We start from the raw sequence: 16,910 nt of genomic DNA on the forward strand, positions 1-16,910 counted from the left end.
GACTCCCGCATGTGCCCGACCGGGATCCACCTGGCATGCCCACCACGGGGTGATGCTCTGCCCATCTGGGGCGTTGCTCTGTTGCAACCAGAGCCATTCTAGTGCCTGAAGCAGAGGCCACTGAGCTGTCCTCAGTGCCCAGGCCAACTGTGCTCCAGTGGAGCCTCGGCTGCGGGAGGGGAAGAGAGAGACAGAGAGGAAGGAGAGGGGGTGGGGTGGAGAAGCAGATGGGCGCTTCTCCTGTGTGCCCTGGCCGGGAATCGAACCCGGGACTCCTGCACGCCAGGCCGACGCTCTACCACTGAGCCAACCGGCCAGGGCCGAGCGGACCCCTTTTTGTTCAGAGTTTCTTGTGTGCTAGTTAACGTCAATTCTTTGACTTGACTGTGGGGTGGACAGGACAGACCCTCACAGGTGCCTGGGGCTCCTCCCTCTCAACTCAGCATGACCTGACCCTCTCTGTGCCCAGGTGGGGGCGTGGAGGTGGGACCGGGGCTTAAAACCGGCCTTGGTTGTTGAAGAGGTACAGAGGCGGCACGGGTGTGACCCAAAGTTCCAGTTCCCTGGGCGCATTCACTCCTCATCCCTGTAGACTTCACTTGCAAAACCCAACTTCAAAGATAAAATTACAGTGATACCTCGGTTCTCGAACATAATTCGTTCCGGGAGAACGGTCGAGAACCAAATTGTTCGAGAACCGAAACAATGAAACCCATAGGAAATAATGGAAACTGGATTAATTTGTTCCAAGCCCCAAAAATATGCCTATTTACTGGTGCTTTCTCACAAATAACGACTTCATTGATGCTGTCACCTGCTAACTCTTTTTCTTTAATGAAAATAAGAAGCAGCTTCTCCATTTCCTCCATTATCTGAGGCCTTTGCTTTGTTAACAATGTAACACCTTTGGCAACATTGGCAGCCTTTATAACAGCTTTATTCTTAAGGAAAGTTGAGATAGTAGGTCTTGGCATGCCATACTCAGCAGACAGATCTGAAACACGTGTGCCCTGTTCATATTTGGCAATGATTTCTTTTTTCAGCTCAATCGTTGTTCTCACAGCTTTCCGCTTACCTTTGTCTGCATTACCACTTCTGGCTTTCTTTGGACCCATGTCTAAGGGTTAAATTCAGTGTACAAAGCGTGCACAAAGCGTGAGTCTCACCACAAAGCGTGAGTCTCACCACAAAGCGTGACTCTCTCCACAAAAACGTGATTCTCTCTCTCCACAAAGCGTGACAAAGCGTGACTCACACTGATGACGCAGGCAAGGCGCGCTCGGCCGAATGAACGCCATTCGGCTCAACTCGGCTAATCTCGGACGTTCGAGTTCCAAATATTTGTTTGGATTCCAAGACAAAATTTTCTCGAATTTCCTGGTCGAATACCGATTTGGTCGAAAGTCAAGGCATTCGAGAACCGAGGTATCACTGTATTAAGAATTTCAAGATGGCAATCTCAGAACACTGAACCCTTGGAACGTGGTCCTCAGGAGTGTGGGGTCCTGTGCAACCGACCCTGCCTCTCACTGTGGAGCTGGGAGTTCTGTGTGGACTACAGACCTGGCCCCGAGACAGACAGGAGGCTCAGTGCCCCCTGGGGAGACTGGCAGGGTGCTGGCTTTGGGGTTGTGCTATGGTGAGTCCCCTAAGGGCCAAAGTTGGGAGGTCCTACTCTCCTCGTTGCCCCCAGCTCCCGCATTGAGTAGATGTGTGCCTGGCGAATGGATAAATGAATGAAGGCCCATTTCCAGCACCTAACCTGGAGCCCTTACTCACGAATTGCCCCCTAGACCCCCGACCTGGGACCACCTTGCCCCTGAGGCTGACCCAGGGTGGCCCCGCATTCTCTCTCTGCCTTCTTACTTCCATCTGTGAAAGGAGAAGTCAGAAGAGAAGGATCATCAGGGACATTTGTGGTGCCCCGAGGGTTCCTCTTCTGTGGCTGGTCACTGCCCCTTTCTCTCCAGAAGCTTCCGTTGGAGTTTTCTTCCAGGACAGACAGGCAGATCCAGAAGCCAGACGGTCTGAGAACAGGCGCAGCCCCGGGGGCCCCGGAGATGCTGCCGTTGCTTCTGCCCCTGCTGTGGGCCGGTGAGTGGGTTGAGGGCCGAGGGCCAAGGGCCAGGCATCCGGGCCGGGGCTGGGCTGATTCTGAAGCTGAGCCTCTGTCTCCCCTCAGGGTCACTCCAGAAGGATTCAGGGTACAAGTTGCAAGTGCCGGAGTTGGTGACAGTGCAGAGGGGTCTGTGTGTCCGTGTCCCCTGCACCCTGTCCTACCCTCAGGTTGGCTGGAACGACTCTATCCCAGCTTATGGCTACTGGTTCTTTAAAAAGGATGGCAAAAAAGATGTTCTCGTGGCCACAAATAACCAAATCAAGGGAGCAAAAATGACCAAATTGCTATTCAACCTCTCTGGGGACCCTGGGACCAACAATTGCTCCCTGAGCATCACCAATGCCCAAAGGAAAAACAGTGGAAAGTACTATTTCCGACTGGAGAGAGGTCATGTGAAACACAATTACCAAAATAATCTGCTCACTGTGAACGTGACAGGTATGGAATGGTCCCCAGGAATAGACAACAGGGATGGGTGGCATTGTGACCTCAGGGGACAGTGGTGCACGGTCAGTTCATGGTTGGGGGTGCCTCTCTTAGAGGCACACATGGGGTCCCCTCTGGAGTCTGGCCTTGCTTCTCTCCAGCGCTGACACAGACTCCCCACATCCTCGTCACGGAGCCCCTGGCGTCCGGCAGCCCCAGCCACCTGACGTGCTCCATGCCGGGGGCCTGTGACGTCCTCACCATCTCCTGGATGGGGGCTGCCCTGAGACCCCTGGGACTGGACTTGGCAGACTATAACTCCTCGGAGATCCTGCTCAACCCCCGCCCGCAGGACCATGGCACCAACCTCACCTGTCGGGTCACCTTCCCCGGGACCGGTGTGTACAAGGAGAGGACACTCACGCTCAACGTGTCCTGTGAGTGCCCGGCCAGGATGCCGGGTGGGGAAGTGGGCTGCAGGAAGGACACAGGCCTTGTTCCCTTCCACTTCCCATTTCTGTGCCTCCTAGGGGCTGGGGCTGGGGGAAGGGCCAGCTCTGACTGTTCAGTCCTGCGTCTCTCTGTCCAGATGCTCCGCAGAACCTGACCATCATCATCTTCCAAGGAAACCACAGAGGTAAGCTGGGATGTCCCCTCCCTGGGCAGACAGCAGAGCCTGGGGCTCAAAGCCAAAGCCAGGAGGGCCATGGCGACATGCAGAAACCGGAGGCACCCAGCTCACTCTGACAGATTGTTCTAACTTACTATTCTTTATGCACAAAGACGATCTGTCAAATATATGCATGTTGTGCCCTGGCCGGTTGGCTCAGCGGTAGAGCGTTGGCCTGGCGTGCGGGGGACACAGGTTCGGTTCCCGGCCAGGGCACATAGGAGAAGCGCCCATTTGCTTCTCCACCCCCACCCCCTCCTTCCTCTCTGTCTCTCTCTTCCCCTCCCGCAGCCAAGGCTCCATTGGAGCAAAAATGATGGCCCGGGCACTGGGGATGGCTCCTTGGCCTCTGCCCCAGGTGCTAGAGTGGCTCTGGTCGCAAAAGAGCGACGCCCCGGAGGGGCAGAGCATCGCCCCCTGGTGGGCAGAGCGTCGCCCCTGGTGGGCGTGCCGGGTGGATCCCGGTCAGGCGCATGCAGGAGTCTGTCTGACTGTCTCTCCCCTTTTCCAGCTTCAGAAAAATACAAAAAAAAAAAAAAAAATATATATATATATATATATGCATGTTGTGAGGCATCACCATAAAAGGAAGACTTGGGACGCACCACTCAGGTTAAGAAATAGGACAGAGCCTGACCTGTGGTGGCGCAGTGGATAAAGCGTCGACCTGGAAATGCTGAGGTCACTGGTTCGAAACCGTGGGCTTGCCTGGTCAAGGCACATATGGGAGTTGATGCTTCCTGCTCCTCTCCCCTTCTCTCTCTCTGTCTCTCTCTCCTCTCCCCCTCTCTCTCCTTCCTAAAAATGAATAAATTAAATAAATAAATAAATAAATAAATAAAAATACCTTAAAAAAAAAAAAGAAAGAAATAGGACAGCAACCCTCCCTTTGGAGCCCCCTAAATGCCCCTTTCCAATGTGGGCCCTTTCATCTGTCTTCAGAGGAAGCCATCATAGTGATTTATTTTTTAAAGATTTTATTTATCAATTTTACAGAGGGAGGAGATGGTGGGGGGGAGCGAGAAGTATCAACTCATAATTGCTTCACTTCAGTTGTTCATTGATTGCTTCTCATATGTGCCCTGACCTGGTAAGCCCAGCGTTTAGAACTGGTGATCTCAGCATTCCAGGTTGAGTATCTATCCACTGTGCCACCATAGTCCAGGCCACACTGATTTTTTTTTTTTAATACAGGACAGAGAGAGAGTCAGAGAGAGGGATAGATAGGGACAGATAGACAGGAACGGAGAGAGATGAGAAGCATCAATCATCAGTTTTTCCTTGCGACACCTTAGTTGTTCATTGATTGCTTTCTCATATGTGCCTTGACCGCGGGCCTTCAGCAGACTAAGTAACCCCTTGCTCGAGCCAGCGACCTTGGGTCCAAGCTGGTGAGCCTTGCTCAAACCAGATGAGCCTGCACTCAAGCTGGCGACCTCGGGGTCTCGAACCTGGGTCCTCTGCATCCCAGTCCGACGCTCTATCCACTGCGCCACCGCCTTGTCAGGCCACACTGATTTTTAAAAGAAATTTTTTTCATCGATTTGAGAGAGAGAGAGAGAAAAGCATCAACTTGTTGTTCCACCTAGTTGTTTCATTTAGTTGTGCACTCACTGGTTGCTTCTCATTTGTGCCCTACTGGGTTTGCACAAGGATGACACTATTCACTGAGCAACCCAGCCAGGGCCACCAACCACACTCAGTGAATTTTGCTACCGTTCTTTTAATTTTTTTTTCTTTTTCCAAGTGAGAGGAGGAGAGATAGTGAGACAGACTCCTGCATGCACCCCGACCAGGATTCACCCAGCAATCCCCATCTGGGGCCGATGCTTAAATCAATTGAGCTATTTTTAGTGCCTGAGGCTGATATGCGGGGACCAACCCAGCTATTCTCAGCACTGAGGATAATGCTCAAATGAATTGAGCCACTGGCTGCGGGAGGTGAAGAAGGAGAGAAGGGGAAGAGAGAGGGAAGAGTAGCAGATGGTCACTTCTCCTGTGTGTCCCGACTGGGAATGGAACCTCGGATGTCCATACGCTGGGCTAATGCTCAATCCACTGAGCCATCTAGGGCCAAGTGTGGGGTCACAGCTGCTTTTTTTTGGTGTGACTCCATCTCATATTCTTGACATTTGTCTGTGTCACTTGCTGCTGTAATTCTTGCGTCTCTTCATCTATAGATCGCTCTACTGTGCAAGACCTACACTTCAGTTTTTTATTCTATCTTTGAAGAGCGCTTGAGCTCTTTACAAATTTTAGTTTTCATGGGATTGCCTCTGTAAACGGCCATCTGGCAAACAGAACAACAGTTCCCTAGGGTAATGTTTTTTTTTTTTTGCTTTTACTTTTTCTTTAATTGCTTTTTTTTAGATAGATGAAGGGAGAGAGATACGCACTGAATCCTTTGGTTCACCTAGTTGCATGGATAGAACCTGCAAACTTATCCCATCTAAGCCACTCTGCAGTTACCTTGGCTTTTAGTTTTATTACTATTTATTTTATGTTGAATTTACTCCTACACCATAAGTTTTTGTTTCTTTAGTTTCCGCTGGGATATCTTTTTCTTCTGTGCAACTTCCTCTTCTGGTTTAGGAACAATCGCTCCTTTTCAGTAAGGATCACCTCAATGTGGCAGGGAGAGCTCATGTAAGGGTTAATCTGCCCATGAGCCCTGTAAATTCTCCACATCTTGGAAGCTTTGTTCACCTCGATGTGCTCAATGACCAGAGAATCTTCATCTAACCCCTTAAGTTCAGCATTACTCTCCGCATTTTTAAGTATGTAGAGCAAATATTCCGCACTCTTTTTGGGCCAGTGACCCTGTGTCCAGCCCCACTGTTTGGCCTGGGCACACCTACCAACTCCACCATTGTAATGATGAAATGGCACACATTGCTTCTGTAAAGTGACATCCTTTAGGTATTTAGTGGCTTTTCGAATATGCATACCCTTGATGGCCTGGGAAGTTTCACACGTGTTCTTAAAGTGAACTTGAAGGTTTCAGCCTCTTGATTTGCATGATTTTGTGGGGTTTTCTGGGTCAAGTGAGTAGCAAACCATTTTGAGAGGTCACTTACGCCCGTTTTCAGGAAAAGGTCTACAGGGCAATGTTTCCCAAGCTTTATCAAGCCTACAACTTTCTCAAGGATCTTATGAAAATTCAAATCCTGCATTTCTTTTTTCCTTAAAATATTTTTTATTTATTGATTGATTTTAGTGAGAGAGGAAGGGATGGAGAGAAAGAGACAGGAACATCAAGCTGGTCCTGTATGTGCCCTGACCGGGGGTCGAACTGGCAGACTCTATGCTTCAGGATGATTATCTAACAAACCGAGCTATCTGGCCAGGGCAGAGCCTGCATTTCTGCCCAGAGCCTGGAGGGTGCCAATGCTACCAGGCCACAGTCCTTCCCCAGAGAAAAGGGACTATAAGTTTTATGCCCAGGTTATAGGGATGCAGATTTTTAATTTAATTTAATTTTATTTATCTTAGGGAGAGAAAGACATCGATTTTGTTGTTACACTTATTTATGCATTCATTGGTTGTTTTTTGTATATGCCCTGACTGGGGATTGAACCCGCAAATTTGGTGTACTGGGATGATGCTCCAACCAGCTGAGCTACCTGGCCAGGGCACGGATATATAGATTTTCAGTGCTGCTAGATAAAGGTATTACATTATAGCTCTGGAGGGTCACACAGGAAACTGGCAATAAATGTTGCCTTGGACAAGAGGAATGTGTTAGTGCAGAGAGATTTTATTTCCAACCCCCTATTCTTCCTCTGTAAATTTTCTAATGCAACCTGTCAACACCCTACTTCTCCCAAAGTAACTGGGGGAAGAAGAGGAGGAGGGGGACATGAGGCCCCAAGGAGCGTTGAAGGATTTGGTGCTTGAGGTTTGAATGCTTGAGTGAGGGGCATTGAACACTGCAGGAAGGAGAGGGATGTGGTCCGGGACGATGCCTCAAAGGTCAAGGAACAGCTCCAGTGTTCGTCAGCGGGTGGTGGTTGGAGAAACAAAACATGGTCTGTCCAGACGGTGGACATGACTCAGCCATGGAGAGGGATGAAGCAATGACACATGTGACAAGGTGGATGAGCCTGGGAATCATCACGCTGAGTGAAAGAAACCATACACAGAAGCACACAGAGTACGATTCTATTTACATGCAATGTCCAGATGAACAGATCGGTAGAGAGAGAGAATAGGTTAGTGGTTGCCTGGGGCTGGGGGGCTGGGAGGACTAGGGAAGATGGGGGAGGTGTGCAGGGTTTCTTTTGGGGGGGGTGGCTGATTAAAATGTTCTAAATCATCCTGACCAGGTATGCAGTTGGTTAGAGCATCCTCTGGATAGCTAAGGTTTCAGGTTAAAGCATTGGTCAGGGCACATATAAGAATGAACCATGCCTGGCCAGGCGGCACAGTGGATAGAGCATCGGACTGGGACACGGAGGACCCAGGTTCGAAACCTCAAGTTTGCAGCTTGAGCCCAAAGGTCGCTGGCTTAAGCTCAAGGTTACTGGCTTGAGCAAGGGGTCACATGCTCTGCTGTAGCCCCACCCCGTCAAGGCACATATGAGAAAGTAATCAATGAACAAGCAATCAACAAACAACTAAGATGCCACAACGAAGAATTGATGCTTCTCATCTCTCCCTTCCTGTCTGTCCCTATCTGTCCCTCTCTCTGACTCTGTTTCTGTCAAAAATATAAATAAAATAACCTGACCAGGCGGTGGCACAGTGGATAGAGCGTCGGACTGGGACGTGAAGAACCCAGGTTCGAGACCCCGAGGTTGCCGGCCTGAGCACAGGCTCATCTGGTTTGAGCAAGGCTCACCAGCTTGAGCCCAAGGTCGCTGGCTTGAGCAAGGGGTCATTCAGTCTGCTGAACCCCCCCCCCCTTCCCGGTCAAGGCACATATGAGAAATCAATCAATGAACAACTAAGGAACCACAACGAAGAATTGATGTTTCTCATCTCTCTCCCTTCCTGTCTGTCCCTCTCTCTGACTCTCTCTGTCTCTGCCACAAAAATTAAAAAGTAAATAAATAAATTAAATAAAGAAAATAAAGAATTAATCAATCAGCCTGGCCAGATGGCTCAGTTGGTTAGAGTGTAGTCCGCAGAGCAGAGGCTGCCAGTTCAATCCCTGGTCAAGGCACATGTAAGAACAGATTGATGTTCCTATCTCTCTCTCACTCCCTTTCTGTCCCTCTAAAAATCAATCAACCAATAAAAAAATTTAAAACATGTTCTAAATCAATTGTGGTGATGGTTGCACAGCTGTAAATGCTGGGTACAAGGAATTGTATGCATATAAATTCTATCTCAATAAAGCTGCTTGAAAATCTTATCGTGGATATCCCTTCCCAACTTAAAAAAAAAATGTAAAGACAATTAGGAAGAAGCCTTTGGAGCCGGTCCGCAAGCCTGGGCCCAGCTATCCCCTCCCTCTCTCCAGAACCGGAACTCGCGGGGAACGGCTCATGTATCCCGGTCCGGGAAGGCGACTCTCTGCGCCTGCTTTGCGTCGCTGACAGCAACCCTCCCGCCACGCTGAGCTGGGCCCAGGGAGGCCGGACCCTGAGCCCCTCACAGCCCTGGAACCCCGGGGTCCTGGAGCTGCCCCAGGTGGAGGCGGGGCACGAAGGCGAATTCACCTGCCGAGCTCAGCACCCGCGGGGCTCCATGCGTGTCCTCTTGCGTCTCTCCGTGCAGAGTGAGTGGGGGGAGGGCGGGAAGCCCCCAGGGAGAGGACACCCGGGTCCTGGGAGGGCAGAGGCACCGCTGACCTTTCTCCTCCCTCCCCACAGACCCCCCGCAGCTGCTGGGCCCCTCCTGCTCTTGGGAGGACCAGGGTCTGCACTGCAGCTGCTCCTCCCGAGCCCAGCCGGCCCCCTCCCTGCGCTGGCGGCTGGGGGCGGGGCTGCTGGAGGGGAACCACAGCAATGCCTCCTGCAGGGTCACCTCCCGCTCAGCGGGGCCCTGGGCCAACAGCTCCCTGAGCCTCAGCCAGGAGCTCAGCGCCGGCCTCAGACTCAGCTGCGAGGCCAGCAATGTCCATGGGGCCCAGAGCGCCGCTGTCCTGCTGCTGCCAGGTCAGGGGGTCTAATGGGGGACAGGCTTAGGGAGAGAGGAGTAGGTCACAGAGAAGATGGAGCCTGGGGAGAGGGGCTGCGACCCTGACAGGAAAGGTTGAGAGAGAGGAAGGGGCACAGGGGTCCTGGGGCTTGGAGGGGAGTTAGTCATCTCAAACCCCACTCGTCTGCAGGGAAGCCCGTGTTGGGGAACGAATTGGTTCTGGGGGTTGTCGGGGGAGCCGGTGTCGCTGGCCTGCTCAGTCTCTGTCTCTGCTTCATCGTCTTCATGTGAGTGTCATCCAGGAGGGGGGGCAAGAGTAGGGGTAGGAAGGGGTTCCCGTCTCATAATCCCCGATAGCCCCACCTGGAGTAATCTGGAGGGTGCAGAGGTTGTGAGACCTAGGCCTGGGAACGAGAGCAGGGTCTGTTTTCACCCTGATCCAAGCCACTGTGAAGAGCGCCCGTTCTCATGATGAAAGTCATCAGCCTAGGTATGTCCCCAACGTCTCGGCCTTGGTCAGCTCTGCTAGCCTCTTCAGCAGGGGACAGTGGTCACACTCCAAGCTCTGAGCCAGGCAGGCTGCTGAAAGGTCCCGGCCTCCCCTTCAGGGTGAAGACCTGCAGGAGGGATGCACCTGAGGCCACAGCTGGGGACAAGGATGTCCCTTCCATGCTGGGTTCCATTTCCCAGGTGAGTCATGGGCCCACTGTCCATTGGGATCCCATTGGACCACTTCCCCAGGATGGCCACAGCCAGTCTGTCTTGATGACTATCATGCTCCAAACAGGCTTTTCTTCTTGGGTCCCCATTGACTCAGTCACTCAGGCCAGTGACCCGGGAGTCCTCCTGCCCTCTGCTCTCTGTCTCCTTGTAGGGCCAGGGACCTGCCCATCTTCCTGAATGTGTTCTCACATCCAGTGGTCTTCCCTGTCCCCACCTCCTCATCTTCTCCTTCCTAACATAGGATTTCAGAGGGGTCTCCCCCAAATAATTGTCTACTACAAATTTAGGGGCCCCTAAGACATTCTCATGGTCAATATCTCACTGGAAGGACTCACAGAACTCCAAAGAGTTGTATTCATGGCTCTCATTCACTACAGCAAAAGGATGGGGATAAAAATCAGCCAAGGGAAGAGGCTCACGGGGCAGGGTCCGGGAGGAACAGGCACGGACTTCCACTGTCTCTCCCAGTGGAGTCACAAGGACAGCGCTTTCTTCTCCCAGCAATGACACGTGACTACTACGTACACGGGGTATCCCCCAACAGGAAGCTCACCCAAGCCTTGGTATCCAGGTTTTTTTGTTTTGTTTTGTTTTGGGTGTGTGTGTGTATGTACAGAGACAGAGACAGAGAGAGGGACAGATAGGGACAGACAAACAGGAAGCGAGAAAGATGAGAAGCATCCATTCTTCATTGTGGCACCTTAGTTGTTCATTGATTGCTTTCTCATATGTGCCTTGACTGGGGGGACTATGGCAGAGCGAGTGACCCCTTGCTGAAGTCAGAGACCTTGGGCTTAAGCTGGTGAGCCTTGCTCAAAGCAGATGAGCCCGCGCTCAAGCCGGCAACCTCAGGGTTTCAAACCTGGGTTCTCTGCATCGCAGTTCGACGCTCTATCCACAGCACCACCGCCTGGTCAGGTGGTGTCCAGTTTAAATTGGAAAATGGTCACGCAGGTGTGGCTGACTGTCCATGTAGCTGAACTCAGTTTCTATCCCCTGCAGAGGTAAAGCAATACTAGGCAGCCAAAGTCACTCACCCTCAATCACATGAACTACTTGGTGTGGTCCGAGGTCCCAGACAAACAAAGACACTCTTTTTTTTTTTTAATTCATTTTAGAGAGGAGAGAGAAAGACAGAGAAGGAGAGAGAGACAGAGAGAGAAGGTGGGGAGGAGCTGGAAGCATCAACTCCCATATGTACCTTGACCAGGCAAGCCCAGGGTTTCGAACCGGTGACCTCAGCATTTCCAGGTCGACGCTTTATCCACTGCGCCACCACAGGTCAGGCAAAGACACTCTTGTCAGGCAGGACATTCCAAAAGCTTAGGTTCCTGTCCAGGTGCTGGAGGTAAAGGGTCATACTTTTCTTTGGGCAAGGTTAACCTTCTGCTATACAATATCTTTTGCTGGGTTCATAACATAATTTTACAAATGCATTTACTTGAACTTCTGAAATGCTGAGTGGTCCCTGAGGGCAGTCCAGGTCTGAGCAAATTCTTGTCCTCATACTACCTATGCCATTCTGTGCATCCTCTCACAATGTGCAGTCAGAGAATATAATTGGCTATTACCTTAATGTCTGCTTCCCACACTGTAAGCTGGTAGGAGGTCAGGGGTCAGGGGGTCTGCTCTGTTCCCCAGTGAATAGCCAGGACCTGGCACAGGGAAGCTGTCCCAGAAGAGAGTGGGCACTGAAGCCAGAGATCTGGGAATGGACCTTGGCCCTACCAACAACTAAATATGTGATTTGGGGATATTTACTTAGCCCCAGTTGCTCCACCTGATAAATGAGAACAGGGATAGTGTCACCCAGGTGGATTGTAGTAAAGAATCTAGGAGACTGCTGCCTGGCCTGTGGTGGCGCAGTGGATGGAGCGTCGACCTGGAACACTGAGGTCACCGGTTTGAAACCCTGCGCTTGCCCAGTCAAGGCATATGTGACAACTAAAGTGAAGCATCTATGAGTTGATATTTCTCATCTTGCCTCCCCCTCTGTAAAATCAATAGAACAAAACCTTTAGCATCTAGGAGACTGGCAGTTAATTATGAAGACCCAGGCATTATTACTCTAAAAAAATATACATATGTATTTTAGCAAAGGGAAGAGACAGACAGGAAGGGAGAGAGATGAGAAGTATCAACTCATAGTTGTGGCATCTTAGTTATTCATTGATTGCTTTCTCATATGTGCCTTCACTGGGGAGCTCTAGCTGAGCCAGTGACCCCATGCTCAAGCTGGCAACCCCACGCTCAAGCTGGATGAGCCCGCGCTCAAGCTGGAGACCTCAGGGTTTCAAACCTGGGCCTCAGCGTCCCAGGGCAATGCTCTAGCCACTGTGCCACTGCTTGGTCAGGCTACTCTAAAATATTTGTTGACTTACTGAATGGGGGCTCCACCAGTGTTTGTGGAACAAATAGATGAAGGACTCATTTGCTGTTTTCAGGTTCCCTTATGGGCTCTCCTTGCTATCTCCCCGCCCTTATTATCTTACTTTGAACTTCCTTTCCCCCTCCATTCAGGGTCAGCATGAATGTCCACCAGGCAGCCACCTGGACCACCTGCCCCTAGCTGTGGTCTCCTCCACCTCAGGGGAGGAGCAGGAGCTCCATTATGCCTCCCTCAGCTTCCACGGGTTAAGGCCCTGGAAGCCTCGGGACCAAGAGGCCACCAGCACCACCGAGTACGCAGAGGTCAAGATCCGCAAATGATGACCTCCAGCTCTGCAGGAAGACCCAGGGCTTCTCTGGGAAGGGAGACATCAGGGACAATACCTAAGACAGAGCTAACAACTACTGTATGGGTATCCCACTGGGGTGGTGCTAGGCAGGACTGGGCTCAAATTTCAGCCCTGGGACCAATTGTGAGCATTACTGACTTTGCTATACTACTCGGTCTCCCCTCTGTGACATGGACACAATAAACCTAACTCGCAGGGTTGTTGTGGGGATGTCTAAGCAATAATTAACATATAGCACCAACAGGCATGCCTGCGCAGAGAGCATTGCACCGAGGGCACGCCTCTCCCGAGGGGAGTCCATCTGGAATAAGGGGCTTGCCACCCCAGCCCAAATGGGGACCACTCTGCAGGGCTGACCTAGCGTCAGGGCTCCCTGAAGGCCTGGATGAGGCTGTGATTGGGCTGCATTGCAGCTCTGATTCTTCCTCTGCCCCACTTGCTCCCCCCTCCCCCTCCCCTTCCCCTCTCCTCCTCCCCTCTTCAACCCCCCTCCCCTCTTCTCTCCTCCCCTGCTTCCCAGGGCCAGCCCTGGGCCATGTCCTCTGCACACTGGTTTCTTTTCTTTTTTTTTTTTGTATTTTTCTGAAGCTGGAAACGGGGAGAGACAGTCAGACTCCCGCATGCGCCCGACCGGGATCCACCCGGCACGCCCACCAGGGGGCGACGCTCTGCCCACCAGGGGGTGATGCTCTGCCCACCAGGGGGCGATGCTCTGCCCCTCCGGGGTGTCGCTCTGTCGTGACCAGAGCCACTCCAGCACCTGAGGCAGAGGCCAAGGAGCCATCCCCAGCGCCCGGGCCATCTTTGCTTCAATGGAGCCTCACTGCGGGAGGGAAAGAGAGAGACAGAGAGGAAGGAGAGGGGGAGGGGTGGAGAAGCAGATGGGCGCTTCTCCTGTGTGCCCTGGCCGGGAATCGAACCCTGGGATCTCTGCACGCCAGGCTGACGACGCTCTACCACTGAGCCAACCGGCCAGGGCCTGCACACTGGTTTCTGATCCTGTTTCCTGTAAGCCCAATTTGTATATTTTGCCACATACAAAAAAATCATTCACTGATTATCTGAACTGTGATAGTTTATCTATGTCCCTGAGGCTTTGATTCTCCTCAACAGTTTCTTTTCAAAGAATTTGCTTATAAAACTCGCTGTTGCCCTGGCCGGTTGGCTCAGTGGTAGAGCGTCGTCGGCCTGGCGTGCAGAGGTCCCGGGTTTGATTCCCGGCCAGGGCACACAGGGGAAGCGCCCATCTGCTTCTCCACCCCTCCCCCTCTCCTTCCTCTCTGTCTCTCTCTTCCCCTCCCGCAGCCAAGGCTCCATTGGAGCAAAGATGGCCCCGGCGCTGGGGATGGCTCCTTGGCCTCTGCCCCAGGCGCTAGGGTGGCTCTGGTCACGACAGAGCGACGCCCCAGAGGGGCAGAGCGTCGCCCCCTGGTGGGCGTGCCGGGTGGATCCTGGTCGGGCACATGTGGGAGTCTGTCTCTCCCCGTTTCCAGCTTCAGAAAAATACAAACAAACAAACAAACAAAAAAACCCCTCGCTGTTACTGTCTGTGTTCCATCCACTTTGTAATTAGGTTTTTTGTTTTTTGTTTTTTAACCGAGAACAGAGAGAGAGTCAGAGAGAGGGATAGACAGGGACAGACAGACAGGAACGGAAAGAGATGAGAAGCATCAATTATCAGTTTTTCCTTGCGACACCTTCGTTGTTCATTGATTGTTTTCTCATATGTGCCTTGACCGCGGGCCTTCAGCAGACCGAGTGACCCCTTGCTTGAGCCAACGACCTTGGGTCCAAGCTGGTGAGCTTTTGCTCAAATCAGATGAACCCGCGCTCAAGCTGGCAACCTCGGGGTCTCGAACCTGGGTCCTTCCGCATCCCAGTCCGATGCTCTATCCACTGCGCCGCTGCCTGGTCAGGCTGTAATTAGTTTTTATGACTGTTACACCCTACTTATTTTGTTCTCTTTTCCATTGATTGTCCATTTAGTTTTTCCCATAATTTCCACTAATAAGAAAACATGTTCAAGGTCCTGACCGGGTGGCTGAGTTGGTTAGAGCAGGGGTCCCCAAACTTTTTACACAGGGGGCCAGTTCACTGTCCCTCAGACCATTGAAGGACCAGACTATAAAAAAAACTATGAACAAATCCCTATGCACACTGCACATATCTTATTTTAAAGTAAAAAACCAAAACGGGAATACAATATTTAAAATAAACAACAAGTATATTTAAATCAACAAACTGACCAGTATTTCAATGGGAACTATGGGCCTGCTTTTGGCTAATGAGATGGTCAATGTCCGATTCCATATTTGTCACTGCTAGCCGTAACCAGTGATATGATGTGCTTCCAGAACCGTGATGCGTGCATCCTGCGTCACCGGAAGTAGTACTGTCCGTGAGCGACGCCGCATCCTGTGCTCCTCTCACTGACCACCAATGAAAAGAGGTGCCCCTTCCGACAGTGCGGCGGAGGCTGGATAAATGGCCTCAGGGGGCCGCTTGTGGCCCGTGGGCCATAGTTTGGGACCCCTGGGTTAGAGTGTCATCCTGATATGCCAAGGTTGTGGGTTTGATCCCTGGTCGAGTTGGCCAATGAATGCATAAATGAGTGGAACAACAAATTGATCTCTTTTTCCCTTCCTCTCTCTCTCTGTAATAAATAAAAAAAATGTTTAACGTGAACGAATAGAGTGATCAGGTATTGGCATAGTTATCTTTGTGCTGATAACTGCTCAAATTTGATGTGTTGTGATTGCATCTTTCATGGCACAATTTACTTTGCTATGCTTCAGAACTACGTTACATCTCTTAATGACTTTTGAAAATGGTGTCCATTGGCAAAATGAAAGGCTTGTCATTTAAAAAAAAATTTACTGACTTTTTGAGAGAGAGGATGGGGGGAAGAGAGAGAGACATCAGTCTGTTGTTCCATTTATTCATGGGTTTATTGGATGATTCTTGTTTATGCCCTGATTGGGGATCGGACCCGCAAACTTGGCATATGGGATAATTCTCTAACCAAGTGAACTAACTGGCCAGGGCTTTGTTTTCATTTCCTATGTCCTACTTCAACATAACACGAGATGACTCCACTTAATCCCAGGCTACTATAGAGTCTTTAGGGACAGCTATGCGAAAGACTCACACTCTTCAAGGAGTAAGATCAGTGGTGGGATTCAGCTGGTTCGCACCGGTTCAGCAGAACCGATACCTAATTTTTTGTTAAGTTTGGCAAACCCGTTGTTAAAATGGCACTTCTCATTAGGGTTCTAAGGTGGGCATCTGGCCAGCTGCCCAATGTGGAAGTCACAAATTTACATTCTTTACCCTTTTTCTTAGTGTGTGTGTATGTGTAACAGAGACAGAGGGACAGATAGGGACAGACAGACAGGAAGGGAGACAGATGGGTAGCATCAGTTCTTTGTTGCAGCTCCTTAGTTGTTCATTGATTGCTTTCTCATATGTGCCTTCACTAGGGGGCAGGCTAAGTAATGTCTTTTTAAAGAATAGCTTTGACACTTAGGTAAATTTTTCATTAATTTTTTAGCATTTTCAATAAGTTCTTGTAAATAACCGAGCACTTAACATTGTTTTCTTTCAACTTGCATAATCCTACTGTGGGACAGATATTGGATATTAAAAAATAAATTAGCCCTGGCTGGTTGTCTTGGTGGTGGAGTGTTGGCCTAGCGAGTGGATGTCCCAGGTTCGATTCCCAGTCAGGGCATACAGGAGAAGCAACCATCTGCTTCTCCACCCCTTCCCCTCTCTCTCTCTCTCTTCCTCTCCCACAGCCATGGCTTGATTGGTTTGAGCACACTGGCCCCGAGCACTGAGGATGGCTCTGTGGACCCTCTGCCTCAGGTGCTAGAAGTGGCTCAGTTGTGAACATGGCCCCAGATGGGGTTTACCGGGTGGATACCATTCAAGGTACATGTGGAAGTTTGTCTATCTCCCCTTCTCTCACTTGAAAAATGAGAAAATATAAATAAAATAGGCTTTCTTCCATGGATTATTATTATTTTTTTTGTATTTTTCTAAAGTTGGAAACGGGAAGGCAGACAGACTTCCACATGTGCCCGACCGGGATCCACCTGGAATGCCCACCAGGGGGCGATGCTCTGCCCATCTGGGGTGTTGCTCTGTT

The 16,910-nt window shown here is 50.8% G+C and overlaps 1 protein-coding gene across 1 annotated transcript; it reads left to right on the top strand.

The window, feature by feature from the left end:
• The first annotated feature begins 1,973 nt into the window (after nt 1-1,973).
• Nucleotides 1,974-13,223, top strand: SIGLEC11 (sialic acid binding Ig like lectin 11). Its single transcript, XM_066374068.1, has 9 exons — nt 1,974-2,094; nt 2,183-2,557; nt 2,707-2,982; nt 3,135-3,182; nt 8,680-8,937; nt 9,032-9,316; nt 9,490-9,586; nt 9,908-9,989; nt 12,543-13,223. Exons 1-9 carry the CDS (start codon nt 2,061-2,063, stop codon nt 12,729-12,731), a joined length of 1,644 nt encoding a protein of 547 aa, XP_066230165.1. The 5' UTR covers nt 1,974-2,060; the 3' UTR covers nt 12,732-13,223.
• Nucleotides 13,224-16,910: the final 3,687 nt, after the last annotated feature.

Source organism: Saccopteryx leptura, chromosome 3, assembly GCF_036850995.1.
Source record: "Saccopteryx leptura isolate mSacLep1 chromosome 3, mSacLep1_pri_phased_curated, whole genome shotgun sequence".
Lineage (NCBI taxonomy): Eukaryota > Metazoa > Chordata > Mammalia > Chiroptera > Emballonuridae > Saccopteryx > Saccopteryx leptura.

Excerpts from the sequence above, each read along its gene's own strand:
- SIGLEC11 (XM_066374068.1), top strand. The coding sequence starts at position 2,061 with ATGCTGCCGTTGCTTCTGCCCCTGCTGTGGGCCG. Across the intron at positions 2,983-3,134 it reads ACTCACGCTCAACGTGTCCT|ATGCTCCGCAGAACCTGACC; the intron begins GTGAGTGCCCGG and ends CTCTCTGTCCAG. Across the intron at positions 9,587-9,907 it reads CTCTGCTTCATCGTCTTCAT|GGTGAAGACCTGCAGGAGGG; the intron begins GTGAGTGTCATC and ends CCTCCCCTTCAG.